Source organism: Microcaecilia unicolor, chromosome 2, assembly GCF_901765095.1.
Source record: "Microcaecilia unicolor chromosome 2, aMicUni1.1, whole genome shotgun sequence".
Lineage (NCBI taxonomy): Eukaryota > Metazoa > Chordata > Amphibia > Gymnophiona > Siphonopidae > Microcaecilia > Microcaecilia unicolor.
Window position 1 is genome coordinate 243,677,689 of NC_044032.1, and position 20,174 is coordinate 243,697,862.

Here is a 20,174-nt window from a genome sequence, read left to right on the forward strand (position 1 = left end):
CCAAGGTTCCTCTCCCTGTCTGTGCATATCAGCCTCTCACCTCCTAGCACATATGGCTCCCATGGATTTCTACTCCCTAAGGGCGTCTTTTACTAAGGCGCGCTCACGTTTTTAGCATGAGCTAAAATTGTGGGATTGCTAAATGTTAGAGAGGTCCATAGGACTGCGCCAAAAACGTGAAAAAGCCATAGTAAAAGACCCTTTATCACTCTGCTCTTCTTTGCGTTGAATTTTAATCGCCAAACATTAGACCATTCTTCTAACTTTTGCAGATCCTTTTTTATGTTTTCCATTCCCTCCAGGGTGTCCACTGTGTTACAAGTTTTGCTCACAAATCTATTGAACAGAATCTGCCCCAGCACCAATTCTTGAGGCATGCCACTACTCACCTTTCCTTCCTCGGAGTGAATTCCAATAACCACCACACTCTGGCATCTGTCAACCAGTTCCTAATCCAGTTCATCACTCTGGGTCCTAACTTCAGCCTGTAAGTTTATTCAAGAGCCTTCTATGAGGAACCTTGTCAAAGGCTTTGCTGAAATCTAAGTAGATTGCATCTAGCACACATCCTCGATTCAATTCTCTGGTCACCCAGTCAAAGAATACAATCAGATTCACTTGGCCTGATTTACTTTTGGTAAAACCATGTTGTCTTGGATCTTGTAACCTATTGGATTCCAGGAAATTCACTATTCTTTCCTTCAGTAACAGTTTCCTTACTTTTCCAATAACCAAAGTGAGGCTTACCGACTTGTAGTTTTCCACTTCTTCTCTGCCATCACTTTTGTGAAGAGAGACCACATGTGCTCTTCTCCAATCCCATGGAACCTCTTCCGTCTCCAAGGAGATATTAAACAAATCTTTAAGAGGACCCACCAGAACCTCTCTGAGTTCACTGAGTCTCCTGGGATGTATTCCATCCAGTCCTATGGCTTTGTCCACCTTCAAATTCTTTTTTTTTTGTTACATTTGTACCCCGCGCTTTCCCACTCATGGCAGGCTCAATGCGACTTACATGGGGCAATGGTGCAATAGCCACTCCATTCTCATGTGTACCTTTGTCAGCCACTCTTGGTCCTTCTCTAGGATTTTCTTCCGTGAACACAGAACACAAGTATTTGTTTAGCATATTTGCTTTTTCCTCATCATTCTCCACATAGTGGTTCACAGCATCTTTCAGTCTCACAATTCCATTTTTAGCCTTCTTCTTTTCAGAAATATACCTGAAAAAATTCTTGTTGGCCCTCCTTACATTTCGCTTTCACTTTCACCAGACATATATCCCTCTTGGCTTCTTTCAGTTTCATCAGGTATTCCTTTCTGTGTTCCTCTTCTTCAGTTTTTCTGTATTTCATGAATGCCAACTCTTTTGCCTTTATTTTCTCAGCCACTTACTTGGAGAATGATATTTGTTTCCATTTTCTTTTGCTTTTATTTACTCTCCTCACGTAAAGATCAGTAGCCATATTTATAGCTCCTTTTAGCCTGGACCATTGTCTTTCCACTTCTCGTATGTCATCCCATCCCATTAGCTCTTTCTTCAGGTCAGTGGCATTCCTAGGGGGGCTGACACCCGGGGCGGATCGTCGATGCGCCCCGCCCCCCGGGTGCAGCGCTCCCCCCCTGGAACAGCGCGACGTCCCCCCCGGCGAAAGAACCCACGATCCCCCGGTGAAAGAACCCCCCCCGGGTGCACGCCACTGGGAGGGGGGTGTCGCGCGCCTGCCGGCTCTTCGTTTTCATGCTCCCTCTGCCCCGGAACAGGAAGTAACCTGTTCCGGGGCAAAGGGAGCATGAAAACGAAGAGCCGACAGGTGCGCGGCACCCCCCCAGCGGCGTGCACCCGGGCGGACCGCCCCCACCGCCCCCCCCTTGGTACGCCATTGCTTCAGGTACTCCCCCATTTTACTAAAGTCAGCATGTTTGAAATCCAGGACTTTGAATTTTGATTGGATGCCCTCCGTTTTTTTCCCTTGTTATATCAGACCAAACTGTTTGATGATCACTACTGCCCAGGTGGGCATACACTCGGACATTAGGCACACTTTCTCCGTTTGTGAGCACTAGATCCAGCATCGCTCCTTCCCTCATGGGTTCTGGCACCATTTGTCAGAGCAGAGCATTTTGAAAGCATCCATGATCTCTCTGCTTCTTTCTGATTCTGCAGATGGAACTTTCCAATCCACGTCCGGTAGGTTGAAATCTCCCAGCAACAGCACCTCCCTTTATTTTCCCAACTTTTGGATATCAGTAACCAGATCTTTATCTTGTTGCTGTGATTGTGTTGGAGGTCTGTAAACAACACCCAATTCAGTGTTCTACTTGTAGCCCCTGATTCTACCATTAAAATCAGCACTGCAGGTCCCATAATGCACCAAGATAATTGTCAGAAATCTAGAACTGGACTGAAATCTTCCTCCTGGAACTGGGTAACTTGGCAGCTCTCCAGATCTAACCATTAAGTTATTCCATTAAAAGCATGTGCTTGTCTAGTCTCCGTGCTCACTCACAAACTGTTACTGCCTCCATACCCACAGCTAGACACTGCAATTTCTCTGCTACTTCTAGAGAGCTGAAATGTGGGGAAGAGGCAATGAATAAAAATCTCGAGGAAGGGGACGTGGTTGTGGTTCCATAATATATGTTTGCCTAGGGTCTAAAATAGTGTTAGTCCAGCTCTGTCCAACCCCAGGAAATAGAGACTACCTCAGAAAAACACTTTTTTTGCAGCAATCCTCAACAAGGTCAGTTGGAGCATCTATCTGTCTCTCTGAGTATTTATATAGGAAAAAAGGGAGACTCTATACCTGGGACTGAAGTGACATTCCTTCCCTCCAGGAAGAATCTGTTCTCTTGAAGAAGAGACAAAAAGTACAAAGGTGGCAAGCGGTCTGCAAGATCCAAAAAAGCAGAAAGGAAAAGCAGACCCACGTGGTAAAATAAACCAAAATTTATTCAACACAGATACATAAAATCAGCATATAACTTTCCGTTAACTGCCCAACATGGCCACATTTCACCCTCTCAAGGGCTGCATGAGGGGCTTAACATGAAACCAGCAGGAGCAGTCTAATGTTTTCCCTGTCTAGTTAGTGCAGTGCAGCACAAATAATAAATTAACCCAAGCAGTGAGCTGTCTTTCCCAAGCAGCTGAAGCCTGACACACAGGCTGCTCACAAATGCAGACTATTATACACATTCTGCTCTCTTGAAGTCAAGTGCTTGTGATGAGTGAAGGAGGGAAGAGGACGAGGAGACAAACAAATGTTCCGAGGATCCTTTTGGGTGTCAACCAGTTGATGATCTTCTTTGAGACATGGTACCCCCTCCATTATTTGTTGATTATTTATGAATTATGTTGTCTCTTCCTATGATGTGGACTAAGGTGCTCTTTTACTAGGATGCGTTAGTTGCTACTGTGCACCTGGAGGAGTGGCCTAATGGTTAGTGCAGTGGACTTTGATCCTGGGGAACCAGGTTCAATTCCCTCTGCAGCTCCATGTGACCCTGGGCAAGTCACTTAGCCCTCCATTGCCCCAGGTACAATATACTTAGATTGTGAGCCCATCAGGCACAGTGCAAGTACCTGTATAGTATTTGTAAACCACCTTGATTTGACGGTATATCAAACTGATAGAAACCTAAACCCAGTGGCGTAGCAAGGGCGGGGCGGTCCGCCTCGGGTGCACGCTGCTGGAGGGTGCAGAGAGCAGCCGCGCACCTGTCAGCTCCACTGGTTCCCTGCTTCCTCTGCCGCGGAACAGGTTACTTCCTGTTCCGGGGCAGAGGGAGCAGGGAGCCAGTGGAGCCGACAGGCATGTGGCTGCTCTCTGCACCCTCCAGCAGCCAAGAATGCACCCGGGGGGGGGGGGGACTTGATGCACCAGGGAGGGGGGTGTTATTGCGCCGGGGGGGGGGGGGGTTGTGCTGCACCCTGCGGGGATGGACACCGCTGCACCCGGGGGGGGGGGGGGGGGTGCGCAGCGGCGATCCGCCCCGGTGGCAGCTGACTTAGGATCGCCACTGCCTAAACCTAATTCAGTAAAAATGGCCTATCATAGGACACACTGAATACTTTTTTGTATTTTTTTTTTGAGAGGGCACGTCAGGGGTGGAGAATGGATGTTCCTGCGTTAACCAGTTAGTGCATCCAGATTACCACGTGCTAACTGGTTAGCACACAAATAATGCGGAAGCTCTTACCGCTTACAAAATATGTGTCAATAAATACTCTTGCGATCCAAGATGGCGACTGTTTGAGCAAGGCAAACGGAGGCTCCTCGAATCTGCTCTTAGCCTAGACTTGCGCGAGCAACTTACCGTCGCGGCGATGGGCAAGAGAAGAGGTAAAGTCCGGGTGGCTCCCCCTGTGCCGGATGGTGCACCTCAGCCGTGCCAGACAACGCTGGATCATTTTCGCGTTGGGTCCAGTCCCGAGTTGGCGTCGACTCCATTAGCTGGTGCTAGCATTCAGACGCTAGACAGCAGTGTAGACAGGGCTTCCCTGAGTCCCGTCGAGCATGCAGCGCCCCCACAATCCGGAAGGGAATCTTCTGTTGCAAGTCCTGGGGCCATGGCGTCTGGAGGAGAGCTGGGAGACCAAGAGGGGAGACTGCAAGAGTGAACAACTGGAGCCATATTGCAAGCTGAACCAGGATTAACATCTGCTCAAGCCTTGGAAAAGACAGTGAGTACCCTGGAACAAGCTGCTAAGGCCCCCCTACCGTTTTTTTTCAATGGGAAGGGTAGAAAAACCAGCTGTAGTGACTTTAGAGACACTGTGGGACCTGACTTCATCTACCCATTCTGCTTTACAAAATTTGATTTTGAAAAATATGGAGACGATTAAAATTTTATCAGAGACTGTTTTAAAACAGATTCAAACTAGTGAATCCCAAGCTACCGAGGTTCGAAGGTTGTCTGAAAAAATTGAGAAATTTGATCTTGTGGGACAAACTTTAATTAAAGACAAAAACTTCACCTTGAGACGCCTGGAATATTTGGAAAATTACTCAGAGACTGACCCTGCATTTTATAAACTTTCCTAAGTCCCCTTTGGTGGTGCCAACTCAAATGATCAGAAAGTATCTAATGGAGATTTTGGGAATGCCGGAGAATTCTTTGCCACCTATAACTAGAGCTTATTATATACAAACGGATGCGAAATCATCTGGAAATCAACAAGTACAAGGTGAAATTAATCTTACGGCATTCCTCGAGTCTTCTTTGGAGGTTATAACCCAAAGAACTACACTTCTGGTGACATTTGCGTTGGAAATAGATAGGGACGCAGTCCTTAAACTTTCCCTGAGACACTAGGATTCTCTGTTTTTGGGGTCAAAGATTAGGGTATTTCCTGATTTGGCCAGGGATACCCAACAAAGGCGTAGAAATTTTCTGTCTCTATGCCCTAGAATAATAGCAATAGGTGCAGACTTATTCTGAGATATCCATGTATATGTAGAATAAAATTTCAATCTAGGCAATACCAATTCTTTGACCCAAAACAGTTGGAGGAATTTCTGTTAAGCAGAGAGGAGGTAAATTTAAAAGTCTAATCACACATGCATCACTGTATGGCAGCTAGGAGTCAGCCGCTCGAGATGTAACTTGCTCTTTTGATATACTGTTTGGTGATTTTGCTTTATATTTAAGTATTTGAAATCTTCTATTAATCTTGGATTATTACCTTAATTTGGGATCGATAGCAGAAGACACTAGTGGAATGATTGTTAGGATTTTTGTTCATGATTTGCTGATATGTGTATTATTACTCATAAGGATTTATTATGATTGTTAAAAATATATAAATAAAGAATTAAAAAAAAAAAGAACTCTTGCAGTGATTTTTTTAAAAAAATGGCCGCATGCTAATAATAACATTAGCGTATGGGCACTAAAGAAATAAATAGAAAATTGTGGTTTTTACAGCTATGGAAAAATGGGCGTAGCATGCAAGAAAGACACGCGTAAGGGTGCGCCAAGACCAGTTTTTACCACAGCATAATAAAAGGGCCCCTAGGTTATTTTTATCTTTAGCTCTTCTTTTTATTTCTTGAGAGGAAGTCTTAGGACTGTATTTCTTAGTTTGCCGATTGGATTTCTGTTTGAAATTACAATGAAAAAAATGTAGTGAAAAGTGTATGCTGAGTCTTTGAAAGCTTGCAAGGAATTAGGAGGCTTCAAGTGCATAAACTCCATGTCAGTTGCTAGCATTTTGGGCCCTTTTACTAAAAGATTGGCGTGCGGCAATCCGGAACTTCCTCCGGGCTACCGTAGCAGCCTGGAGTGTAATTCTGCCGCAGCGTGCATCAATTCTGACACCATGGAAATGTATTTCTGTATTTTTACTGCTGGGGTTACCGCTGGGTTAGCGCGGGAGCCCTTACTGCCACCTCAATGGGTGGAGGTAAGTTCTCCTCCCCGAAATGGCCGCACGGCAAGTGCGAGTTACCTTTTTTGGCCTTTTTATCCTCTGTGGTAAAAGGAGCCTTAGGGTGTGGCAAAAAACAAGCGCTGCCAATAGTGCAGGGCCCCTTTTACCGCAGTTTGGTAAAAGGGCCTCTTAATCTTGCAACTGATGTCTATAGGTTGCCTTACACAGTGGTTTGTATCTGTTATTTAGTTTCAGTCAGGTATCAGATATGGCTGTAGGAAATAACAGCTTTCAGTTTTATAGGATATGCTTTAACAACATTTCATGCTGAATGTGTAAAAAGTTGTTTTTATTTTTTGTTGGTTAAGTTATACAGTGTGCAGCCAACTGAGACATATGATTAAGTGTTGTTGAAACTGAGATGGATGACTACTGCCTTTGACAATATTAATTAAGAGCATAATTAGCCTGTGGAGGTTGGGGGAGTACATTTTTCTATAAGTGGTAGATATAATGTAAAAGTTTCTTTCATATTTTGAATGTTATTTCTTTCATATTGGCTTCTTTTCCCCCCCCATGATGTGGACTAACGCCCTAATTCTATATATGGCGTTCAAAATTACATGCACAAATTTGGCCATGCACTCAATCTGCAAGCGGATTTGACTGATGAGCCAATAGTGCTGATAATTTGGCGATAATTGTCGTTCATTAAAATTTGCACACACATTTTTAGGTACTGGGATCTGCGAGTAAATTTTTCGCATGGGTCTGAAAAGGGGACATGGCCATGGGAGGGTCATGAGCAGATCAGGAGCATTCCTGGAATTTCTGCACAGTGTTATAGAATTCGGGAGATCTGTGCCTACTTGAGGCTCGAGAAGTTACATCAGGTTTCAGTTGGTGCAAATGCTCGTGTCCAAAATTGGTCGCAGATCCCTGAGCCAAATGCTATTCCATAAACAGCACCCAACTCTGAGTGCCATTTATAGAATAGCGCTTAACGCGAATTTTTATCGGTGCCATTTACAGAATTCAACCCTAAATGCAAATGTTTCTGCTGTTTTTTCTTTTTGTTTCCTTTTGTATATTGCTTTCTGTTGGACTTTTTTTCCTTTCCTTATTATGAATTGTATATTTGGAAAATTGCAATACATTCTTAACTTTATTTCTTTACATTTGAAACCTAGTGCACTCATGAATCTTGTTTAGGCAATTCAGAACAATATCAGGAAATTAACAATCATTGAAACTTTTTAAACAGGACAACTTATTATAGTCTTCTGAAATAAAAGTCCAAAATAGAGAATGATATGGGTACAAAGTTTGTCACCGTCCCCACCCCACCCCTGTGGGCTTTGTCCTCATCCCTGACTTGTCTCTGCCCCATCCCCACAGGCCCTGTCTCCATCCCCACCCCATCCCTGCAGGTTCTGTCCCGGTCCCCGTCCTGTTCCTGCAGGCTCTGTCCTCATCTGCACAAGCCTCAAACTATTTAAATCTTTTTATTAAAGTATAAAAGGGAACAATATTCTGTGCAACTGTTGTTTATAAATCACAAATATAAAACAATCATAACAATGAGCAACTATAATAATCCCTCAATAACCCCAACAATAGCTGACTTCTACTACCCCAAGGAACCATAATCCACCCTCTTAAAATGTCTAGGGGTACAAAATAGAACCCGCTCTGTATGCCCTAGAGGGGATAAATATGTCCTATAAAGCACTAATAAGATTTTTAAATCTGTGGATGAATAATAAGTCATCTGCAATCTCAGGATTCAGTCTAGCGCTTCTGTCTTCCACAGTCCTTCCTGCAATAGAAAATACCTTCTCAGAAGATGTGCTGGTAGCAGGAATGAACAGGATCCCTCGTGCAAGTTTTGACAGTTGTGGCCAGCACTTTTGCTTGTTTTTTCCAAAAAATCAAAATGTCATCATCTGCATCACTCGAACATAAATAACTGTCTAATTCATTAACAGCCTTCAAAAGTATAGAATGACAAGGGGACAAAGTTTGTCCCTGTCCCCATGGGCTCTGTCCCCGTCCCTGCCATGCCCCCATGGGCTCTGTCTCCACCCCATCCCTGTGGACTCTGTCCCCATCCCTGTCCCTGTGGTTACTGCAGGTCTCCGTCCTCGTGTCATTCTATAGTCCAAAACACTGGGAGCGAAGCATAACGCAAGAGAAAAAAAGGAAACACTTTTTTATTAAGAAAAGATATCTAAGGGAAAAGGCTTTAGGCAACACTACAAAAGCAATCAAACACTTTTATCAATAAGGCTTCAAGATATTAAGAGAATCCATTGCCAACAACACCACCCTCCGCTCTATCCTCAGGACATATATATTACAGAAAAAACAGGTAATTGAGGTGGATCAAAAAAACAAAAAGAAAGAAAAAACAAATTTCTCATTCTCATAGTAAATTATACATCTACATCAATACTTTTTTTAAACAACCATAAGAAATATGATGCTGAATCAAACCACTGGTCCATTGATCTTGTTTCAACAGTGGCCACTTTGAGCCATTTGGAAATACCCAGTAGATCCTGAGGAGATCCATTTTTTGTTGGTCACTCCTGGAATTCTGACACGGTTAACTCCAAAGAACTGTAAATGGATCACTCCTCCTGAAGCTTGTCTAACCTTTTTTTTTGTTTGAAATATTTTTATTGGCATCAAAGGTAAACAGCAACAGCATAAACAAACACAGAGGCGTATTTTCAAAGCACTTAGACTTACAAAGTTACATGGAGGGGCATTCTCGATATGATGTCTTAAGTTCAGCTTTGGATGTTTTGCTCAAAAAGACCAGAATCCAAATAGCAAATATAGCCATTTTCAAAACAGCAAAACGTCTTTTCGAAAATGGCCACTTGCTAGATGTTTTTGTGCTCTGTGCATTTATCTTTTTGGTCCATTTTTGAAAAGAAAAAAAGTCCAAACAAAAAATGCACAAAATCAAGCATTCTTAGTAGATTGGCCACACAGGCATCCCACCACTGCAGTGGACTTCATCTGAAAACTCCCAGGTATACATCTCATTATATTGTATAGTGAGCCCTCCAAACCCCACCAAAAACCTACTGTACCCAACTGTACACCACTACAATAGCCCTTATGGCTACAGGTGTCACCCTTATGTGGGCACAGTAGGTTTTTGGTGGGTTTTGGAGGGCTCACACTTTCCACCACAAGTGTAACATTTAGAGTGGATTATGGGGCCTGGGTCCCCTTCCCCATGATGCACTGCACCACTCCAGGGACCTGCTTGCTGCTCTAACAGGACTGGCTTTAAAATCTGTCATTGAGGCTGGTATGTACGGTTTCTTTTACAATTTTGGGGGGTGGGAGGGCGTTAGTGACTACTGAAAAATTGAAAGAAAAATCTAAATCGGATAAAGTTTGCTATGTAAGGAAAAGTTATTAATAGATAAAGATAATAAATAATCATCATAATGACCGATGACAATGTGAGGGTGTAAGTTTTGCCAATTAAGAAAGATACATATTGGTGAGCCACACTGCTGAGGTCAGAGGTGAAACAGTTTCTTCAGAAAGCATTACTGTGATTGAGCTGATTTTATATGGATGTTTTCTCATAAATTTTGTTTGCCTATAAGATTGGAGATACTTGAACACTATGGCACAAGTACATTTAGGCACTGCAACTTGCATCAATGAAAAAGTGGTGCAAATGCCTGCGACTGAATTAATGCGCGAAGCACCAATATTCTATAATTACGCACATAACTCAAAATCATATCCCGATCCGCCCGAAACGCCTATGACCCGCCTATTTCTGTGCCTCCTTTATCAGGCCATCTGTAAATTTTAGGCATATAAGTCCCAATTAAATCTAATTAGCGTTAATAATTGTTAAAAAGCCAATTATTGACACTAATTGGCTCATTATTCCATTAAATTGCGCACACAGATCAGGGCCGCACCTAAATTTACACACACAATTTTTGGTGACTTTTATAGAATCAGGGGGTTAATGTGTGTGAATGTAACATTTATACAAGTAAGGATGGAGTGCACACTCAGTGCTATTCTATAACTTTACCTCACAAGTCACAAAGGGGGAAATCCTATAAATGGCACTGAAAAATCATCAGAACAACCCAATGACAAACCAACACAGGAAGTGTTGCTAGGAAACTTTATTGAAGGCACTAGACACAGGATGTGTTTCGACTGATACAACCACCTACCTCAGGGGTCACCAAAATTCTTTGAAACCCAAGATTCTGTTATGGCGATACATAAAAAGATGGGTAAGCACAGCAACAGAGTCAAAGCAATGGATGCCAACGGAACGCATAACAGAATTCCAACCTTGATTTCATGAGGCAGGCAGTTGTATCCGCCGAAACATGGCTTGTGTTGGGTCCAGTGTCTGGTGCCTTCAATAAAGTTTCCTAGCAACACTACATTGGTTTGTCATTGGGTCAGCCTTTACTTCACTTTGTTCTGACTGGCTTTTCCATAGAGGTCCTTTCCCTGTTTGCTGCACTGAAAAATCATTGCCAAGCGCTATGCTATAGAGGACACTCCTTTATAGAATAACGCTTAGAGCTGATTCTTGCACCTAAAATTTAGCCAGCTCAAACCTGCTATAAATGCTGGCACCTCTCGGCATTTCAAAATGTAAATGACTCTGTTCAGTAACACTGCACACAAATTTTCAGAACACCACAGACACACTGATTCCCTTCCCCTGGTCATGCCCCCTTTGAGTTGCACGCTACGGGATATAGGCACCCAGCGTTATAGAATAGTGCGTAGGCAGATGCATATGCAAATCCAAATTAGTGCCAATTAAACTCAATAATTGATTAAGGCCTATTAATTCATACTTGATAGCCCGTTAACTAATTTAGTTGCATGCACATCTTGGATCTGCACTGAAGTTTCAGCACCAAACTTTCGGCACCATATATAGAATTCAGGGCATAGTGCATAACCGTAAGGGAGTATGCACAGGAGGAAGCACATGGGTGAGGAATGGATATGTGAAACATTTACACGGGTAGGTTATAAAATACTGTCATTACCTTGAGTATTGCGTTCAATTCTGATCACCGTATCTCAAAAGACATATAGCGGAATTAGAAAAGGTTCAAAGAAGAGCGACCAAAAAGATAAAGGGAATGGAACTGCTCCCATATGAGGAAAGGCTAAAAAGGTTAGGGCTCTTCAGCTTGGAAAAGAGACGGCTGAGGGGGGATATGATTGAGGTCTATAAAATCCTGAGTGGTGTAGAACGGGTAGAAGTGAATCGATTTTTCACTCTTTCAAAAAGTTCAAAGATCAGGGGACACTCAATGAAGATGCATGGAAATACTTTTAAAACAAATAGGAGGAAATATTTTTTTTACTCAAAGAATAGTTAAGCTCTGGAACTAGTTGCTGGAGGATATGGTAACATTGGTTATCATATCTGGGGTTTAAAGAAGGCTTGGACAAGTTCCTGGAGGAAAAGTGCATAGTCTGCTATTGAGACAGACATGCTTGCCCTAGGATTGTTAGCATGGAATGCTGCCACTATTTGGGTTTCTGCCAGGTATTTGTGACCTGGATTGGCCACTGTTGGAAGCAGGATACTGGGCTAGATGGACCTTTGGTCTGACCCAGTATGGCTATTTTTATGCTCTTATGTTCTTATTTACTTGCTAAAATGCTAGATTTAGGCACACACATTTATGCCTACTACTGACATAGTGTAAGTGGGCACACCTAAATGTTGACCTGCAAATGGCAACTTATGCTAGTATTCTATAATGGAATCTGGGCATCCAGATGATGTTATAGAATTTGCGCTTAGCGTTCTGCATTTTGGTGCACTTCGTAGAATTGATCCTATCCCCCTAATGCTATAAAAATTTTGCCAAAACTTCCTTTTGTAAATTTGGGCATGTAATTTAACTGAATAATGAGCCAATTAGCATTAATAATTGGCTTTTTAACAAGCAATTAGCACTAATTAGCTGCTTTGGCTTAAAGCGGTTCATAAGTTTTTAAAATAAATAAATAAATGATTAGATTTAATTGACATTTATGTGCATAAATTTAGACACAGGATCTGTGCCTAAAATTTATGTGTAATTGGAAGAAGGGGGGCATGGACATGGGATTGGTATAATGGGGGCATTCCTAAAATTAATGTGCGTTGTAATGGAATAATGTGAATATGCACCTAGGGGCCCTTTTACAGAGTGGCGGTAAGCCCAACGCGGGCTTACAGCTCACTCTTTCGGGACTACCGCCGGCCCAACGCAGCTACCGGTGGTAGTCCTGCCCCAAGTGCATGCCATTTCCGGGAGTGGGGGGGGGGGGGGGGGGGACTCCGGAAATGGCTTGCGTGGTGATAACACGGCGGTAATCGGGTTACCTCCGGGTTAGTGTAGGAGCCCTTATCGCCACCTCAGTGGGTGGCGGTAAGGGCTCCCTGCCGCATTGCCATGCGGTAAGAGGTCTCTTACTGCATGGCCATGTGTGCCTGGGGTCTTTTTACCCGTTGTGGTAAAAAGGGCCCTGGCCTGCAGGAAAAACTGCCTCCATTGTTAGCGCATGGCCTTTTTTCCCACAGCTTGGTTAAAGGGCTCCCTAATGCAGGCATGGTCATTTGTACCATGTTTCAGTTGATGCCGTGATAGCTCTGCGTCAGCTCTACATCTCCAGGAATGGCTAAATATGCTGTGCATTTAAGTACATATGATCTTTATAGAGTATACACTTTTACACTCATATTCAGTCATGCAATCTTATAAAGCCTTTTTCCAAGTATAAAATGAACTTTACCTCAGAAAATGTTTCATAAGATTACCTCCATTAAACACAATAGATTGTTTCTGTTTGTTACTACAGTAATCGGGGCTGCAGCCAAGGATTCCAGTGTCTGAGATGCATACAAATTTGTTGCCACCTCTTCCCTTGAATAAAGTTATAAACTCCATGTTTGATACTGACCCTCCATTTGGGAAGCAATTAAATTGATATATATACAAAGATTGTGAAGCTCATCAAAAAAGATGCAGTTGTTGAGCTCGTTCCCTCAGCATGCATTGCCTGATCTTGTATTATCTCGTGGGGCTGTTTCATTATAGATGCAAGAAAAGAAAATAAGATGATGCCTTTTTTTATTGGACTAACTTAATACATTTTTTGATTAGCTTTTGAAAGTAACTCTTCTTCTTTAGTTCAGATCTGATCTGAAGAAGAAAGGTTATCTTCGAAAGCTAATCAAAAATGTATTGTTAGTCCAATAAAAAAAGGTATCATCTTATTTTCTTTTCTATGTTTTATTTTATTTCTAATTACCTTTAAAAGTGGACTAACATGGTGACCACATCACTTTATGGATTTAGAAATCCATATGCTCAGTCAATAAGCTAGCCACCAAGGACTGTCCTGGCATGTATCTACTATGAACGGACATTAACCTGTAAGGAGTATGAACAATTTTCAGACTGCTGATTTATTAGCTAACTAGACATTTACCTGCATAAATGACTTCTGAAAATCGCAGCCAGGGAGGGCAATTTTCAGCTGGCTTCTCTTTCAAAAACTGTCTCACTCATTATGCTGCTGCAAAGCCCTTCCCCGCATTTTTTTACAGGTGACTTGGCACCAATTCCAGCACGGGTAATTTTTGTCAAAACGTAGAGATGGCAATTTTCAAAATGGGGAGAGGGAGGGTCTCTATACATAAAACCCCATTTTACCACAGAAATCTCTTTGAAGATTGCTTTCATACAGGGAAATTTTGCAACACCTGCCCAGCTTGTGAAGCCAATACCACTTTTCAAAAAGGAGACTATGCACATTCTTTGGCTTTGAAAATTACCTCACTGAAACTTCATGCACATATGTACATATGCAAAATATTAGAGGAAATAATTATGCACATGCTTTTAAAAAATCAAAAGACATGTGCATAAGTCCAAACTTTGCCCCATCTCTGCCATAGGAAAGCCTCTGCTATAGTGGGTAAAAGTATGCATGCGGATGGCAAATCTATAACATTGCACCTATATTGAACACCTAGAGGACACCTGTATGATGTCTATTCTGTGAAGGAGAGTAGGAGCCTACTTTTCTTTATAAAATTCTAGCCTAAGAGGTCAAATATGTGCCTATAATTTAAGTGCGTAATCTGTGGAGGCAGAGTTTAGAAAGGATGTGCAGAGGAGAATTCCAGTGTTCAAGTCAGGACATGTGGAATTCACCCTCTATTTTACAAGTCGATCTGCGAAACAGAAAGCTTCTTGTAAAATAGGAGCACAGCTGCATGACTCAGCCTCGCTATATCCAGATGTAGTACCGATTGCAGAAGGCTGCCAGGTACTTATGACCTGGCTTGGGTACTGTTGGAAACAGGATACTGGGCTAGATGGACCATTGGTCTGACCCAGTATGGCTATTCTTTTGTATTTACCCCCTCACATAGACCTGGGAGCAGCATTCTAGAATCATTACTCTCTCTCTCTATATGACAGTGATCCCAGGATCATCCTGATGTAGGTCTCCCCAAACCCCCTCCCAACAGCACACCCAACAGTATAATAAACTCCCTCCCCGCACAGTACCCAATCTTTCCTGACAGCACAACCTCCCTTCACGCAGCACCCGACTCTCATCAGCTCTATGACCCCTCTAGCATAGCATCCAATCCTATCCAACAGCACAATGACCCAGAACAGCACCTGATCCTATCGAACAGCACACCCTCCCCCGCACAGCACCCCACATTCCCCAGCAGCACAATGATTCCCCCACATAGTATCCAACCCTCCCTGACAGTTCAACACCTTCCTGCACAACACCTAAGCTTTCCTGAAAGCACAGTCCTCCCTCTCGCACAGCACCTGTACCCACCCCCACATCATCTAACCCTCCCCAGAAAAGACCACCCTTAGGAAACTCCCACATGTGGGCCTACAAGTGGTAGCCTACCCCAGTGCCTGCTTGGGGTCCAATGACCCCTAAAATGTTAGGCCACAAACCCCCTTCCCATGACCCACTCCCTGGTCTTACTGGGTGTCACTGATGTCTAGTGGGTTGGCTGGCTACCTGGTCTACAAGTGGTAATATGGCGGAATACCACTAGGGGTCAGGCTTCCAAAAATGGCTATATATGAAAGTCTGACTTCTTCACACTAGAGGTCATGGTGGCCAAATTTAGACCAGGTGGCCAGGAGTAGGGAGCGAGTGGGCATTGCTCCTGCCCCAGTAGATATGGGGGGCACCCCAGTAAGGTCTGTGAGTGGGTGGTGGTGAGGGGAAGAGGGTTTTGTAACCTGACATTTTGGGGGCATTGGGCCCTGGGGGAGCACTGGAGGAGGATGCCACATTTCAGCCTCATGCCCACACATGGGAGCCTTCCATGGGGGAGGAGGTATTTGCTGAGTGGGTTGGGTGATGTGGGAGTGGGTTCTTGGTTTGTCAGAGAGGTCGGGTACTATGCAGGAGGGATTGTTATGCTGTCAGATAGGGTTGTGTACTGTGTAGGGGGTCATTGTGCTATTGGGAAGGGTTGGGTGATATGCTGGGGGGTGGGGGAGGCATGCTGTCGGAGATGGGAAAGGGTTCTGAAGGTTGCCATGGAAGTGGGGATAGATAGGAGGAGAAGCTGGTCTCATTGGGGACCAGTAACATTTGGATCTATATCACCCCCATAGCAGGCACTTAGTACTGCCTCAGAGCAGGTGAAAATTCAAACAGCTACTTTTCTCCATGCAGATGTGCATTCTCTATGTGAAATAAAGAATGAACATCTGTACTGTCGTCCAACCCATACCTCTCCCTTTTCCCACCCTCCACATGCCCCCTTGCCATTTAGCTTTAGTGAGCATCCCCATGTCTTAATGGTCCCTATTCTGTAATGGCATTTAAATGTCTGGGCCTCTCCAGACTTTTAAATGCTGCCATTTAGACACAGGGATGATTCTAACATAAAGGCCGTAGTATTCTATAATTTATGCATGTACAGTGGGTTGCATAAATCCTGCATCGCCCGTGTAGATTACTCCTTTTTGATGTAATTTATCATTTATGTCTTTAGCTTGAGGAAATATATGCTAATTGTTGTATATCATTTTATGGTAAAAATCATCCTGCACTCATACAAATTCAGTTTGCACTCATTTAAGTCACCATCTTGCACTTTTTAGGTAGACTTGTAGGTACTACTTGATGTTAATGGCAAATATGGGAGTATGTCAAATACAAGGATCGATATCAGCCAATCAGCACATAGTATATCTGACCAATCAGAACTAATAATAATGGCCAATCATATTTAGACTTTAGCTTGATGCGACAACTATACACTTCCTATGATATTAGATGCTGGCACATTTTATACTGGTTGACCAGTATAGCAAAAGCCATGAAATCCAAATTTCAGAGAACCGAGTCAGAATAGTCATTCTTCATGAAGAGGGCTATTCGAGCAGAGAGATTATATCATGGGAAAAACCGAACACAGCACTAAGTTTTGATTTCACCTGAAAACACACGATCATTTTCGGCTGAAACTGAAACAAGGCTGACTAGGGATTCTAGGCCAGTTTCAGCTCCCAAACTGAAATTCCTCTAGAGGGGAAGTGGATTTGCTACTCAGAATGGTAAGCACATCTCCACCATCAAGCATTCTTCCAAATCCCAGATCTTAAAGGACAATTTGGTCAGAAGTTACGTGTGATGTTGAGCAGGCATAAATGCTGGAGGGTAAAAATGCAGTGTATTGAGATATATGGAATACCCACGTGGAGGGTAATTTTATAAGGAGGTGCCAACTTTAAGCTTGAGAGTAGGCACTTATATAGGTGCTTTTTAAAGAATGAAATGTGGGTGCCTACTTTTCTGTATAAAATACCAGTTTATGTGGCATAACCTGCACCTACATTGCTGGTGTAGACATTTATACCAGCCTTAGACTCTGCCTATACCTAGATTTCTAAAGAATGGTTGTAAATGACCATCTTTGAATATCGTGCCCTATATATCTAGCCATGTCCAGAATAATCTACTCTTAAAGTACTGTATATCCCCTAAACAAGAGTCACATTACATTTAGATTGAAAGATTTCTTATTTAAAATCTGCTGTTACCCAGAGCGGAGAACAAGCAGAACGTACATAATCATAAATACATACAACGCAAATAAAATATAAAAACAAACATCACAAAAAAATAAGAGCTGTATATACATCTGAGCAAAATAACTGCTGTCAATCTAATCAGGACAGTTCGTATGCTAGTCCTTTTAAACTTCGATCTGAACCACTTAGCGAGTGAAACTCTTACCTTTCAATAGAGCTGTCAAGATAGCTAAGTCAATGTCCTGGTGACCTTCTGATCCCATTCTGAATACAGTAATCTGAAATTTTAGATATACTATAGTTAGTAGCCATTTTTGACCCATATGTTAAAGTACTAACTGAGCAGAAAAAAACTTCCACAGCTAATATGACTTTCCTACAGGTAGTGCATTAAATATGACATTTACATAACAGAACAACACAGTCATAATTTATACTTAATTTGTTAAATTTACATTTGGACAGCCCTAAAAGACCTCAAGAAAGACATTTTCTTTTGTTTTTGTATGATCTTAACCTTTGCCATCAAGTTTAGTTTCCAACACATACTACTGGCCATACTCTGGACCGGATCCTGACCCACAGGGACTTGGCTCCACGCCTTACTGAGTGTCTTTAACTCCTGTCCCATGGTCTGATCACTTCATTATTACTTTTAAGATCTTAATGCCTAGTGTTCCTTGTTCTGTGAGGTTGTTTCCCTTAGTTTCCAAGAACTTTACTTATGTTGATCCAGCTACATTTCCCTCCATTGGACTCCTTTTTTCCTGATAATTTTGCTTCTCTGTCTTATGTGCTTCTCTGTGCATCAATATATATATATATATATATATATATTTGTTACATTTGTACCCCACACTTTCCCACTCATGGCAGGCTCAATGCAGCTTACATGGGGCAATGGAGGGTTAAGTGACTTGCCCAGAGTCACAAGGAGCTGCCTGTGCCGGGAATCGAACTCAGTTCCTCAGGACCAAAGTCCACCACCCTAACCACTAGGCCACTCCTCCACTCATATATTCTGTTCACTATCTACCTTAAGCCACTAGCCAAGCTGATTAGGTCAATGGACACTCAGTTCTACATCTACGCGGATGATGTGCAGCTACTCATACTCATTGAACCTGACTTGCCTACAGCCCTGAATAAACTGATTACCTGTCTAACATCAATTCAAGAATGGGCTAAGCCTGAACCTAAGTAAAACTGAGCTTCTCTGGATACACGTGGATACATACCTGACATCAAAATCTCTTTTGGGAAGTATGAACTCCCCTTCAAATCACATGTCAGGAACCTTAGAATACAGTTAGATTGAACATTTACTCTGATTTCCCAAATCCAAGCAACCTTTAAGAGCTGTTTCTAGTATTTACGACAACTATGCTGCCTCTCTCTTTACATTGAGAAGGAAAATCTTATCCCAGTTGTGCATGCCATGATAACATCAAGACCGGATTACTGTAATGCACTGAATAATGGTCTGACTACAAAGGGTCTGCACCAGCTCCAATTGATTCAGAATGCTGCAGCAAGACTGAAAGAAGGTTGTAAGCGACGTGACCACATCACACTATTTTTGCAAAAACTTCATTGGCTACCAGTACAATACAGGACTAAATTAAAAACTCTGTGTCTGTTCTTCAAGGCCCTTAAAGGAAATGGCCCTGAGTACTTGAAGAACAGGATGACCCTCTACACACTTCCAAGACACTAAGGTCCTCCCAAGGGGCATCCCTTACCACACCGTCTCCAAAAGACATTACACAATGTGATACCCGCAAGCGAGAGTTCTCCGGAGTAGCCCCTATGCTCTGGAATGCACTGCCTGAAAGGCTGCACTTAACACAAGACTATCTCTACTTCAGGAAGCAGGTGAAAGCTTGGCTCTTCCACCAGGCCTTTAATGGAAGAAGTAATTAACTTCTTAGTCTCACACACACAAGGAGTGACACAGGCTGCACATATTGCAGCAGGACATGTTTATCCACGCCTACCCTAGCTGAGATAACATTTAATTATCTCTCTGACCTCATGCACAACTTTCTTTAAATTAGTCACCTTATTTTCTAACTCCTCTTACTCTCTTATCTATCTATATGTTTCATCTTTGTTTATACCCTATGCTATTAAAATGTTCTATTACGTACTTTGTTGACATTGTAACTAGCATACTATCATGCTTATTTTCGAAAGAGAAGGAGGCCCATCTTTCGACACAAATCGGGAGATGGGCATCCTTCTCGCAAGGTCGTCCAAATTGGCATAATCAAAAGCCGATTTTTTGATACCCTCGACTGCTTTCCATCGCAGGGACGACCAAAGTTCACGGGGGTGTGTCGGCAGGGTAGCGAAGGCGGGACCGGGGCGTGATAAGGAGATGGTCATCCTCAGCCGATATTAGAAAAAAGAAGGGCATCCCTGATGAGTACTTAGCTGACTTGGTCCATTTTTTTTCATGACCAAGCCTCAAAAAGGTGCCTGAACTGATCACATGACCACTGGAGGGAATCAGAGATGACCTCCCCTTACTCCCCCAGTGGTCACTAACCCCCTCCCACCATAAAAAACAAGTTTAAAAATACTTTTTTGCCAGCCTCTATGCCAGCCTCAAATGCCATACTGAGGTCCATCACAGCAGTATACAGGTCCCTGGAGCAGTTGTAGTGGGTGCA

General features: G+C 42.9%; 1 protein-coding gene across 1 annotated transcript in view; it reads right to left on the reverse strand.

The window, feature by feature from the left end:
* The window catches only part of TRPM3 (transient receptor potential cation channel subfamily M member 3), a 714,222-nt gene that overhangs the window by 187,016 nt on the left and 507,032 nt on the right, over positions 1-20,174 (reverse strand). Inside the window, exon 9 of the mRNA XM_030193857.1 lies at positions 17,705-17,777. Within this exon, the coding sequence (XP_030049717.1) occupies positions 17,705-17,777 (73 nt within the window). The remainder of the gene's footprint in view (positions 1-17,704; positions 17,778-20,174) is intronic.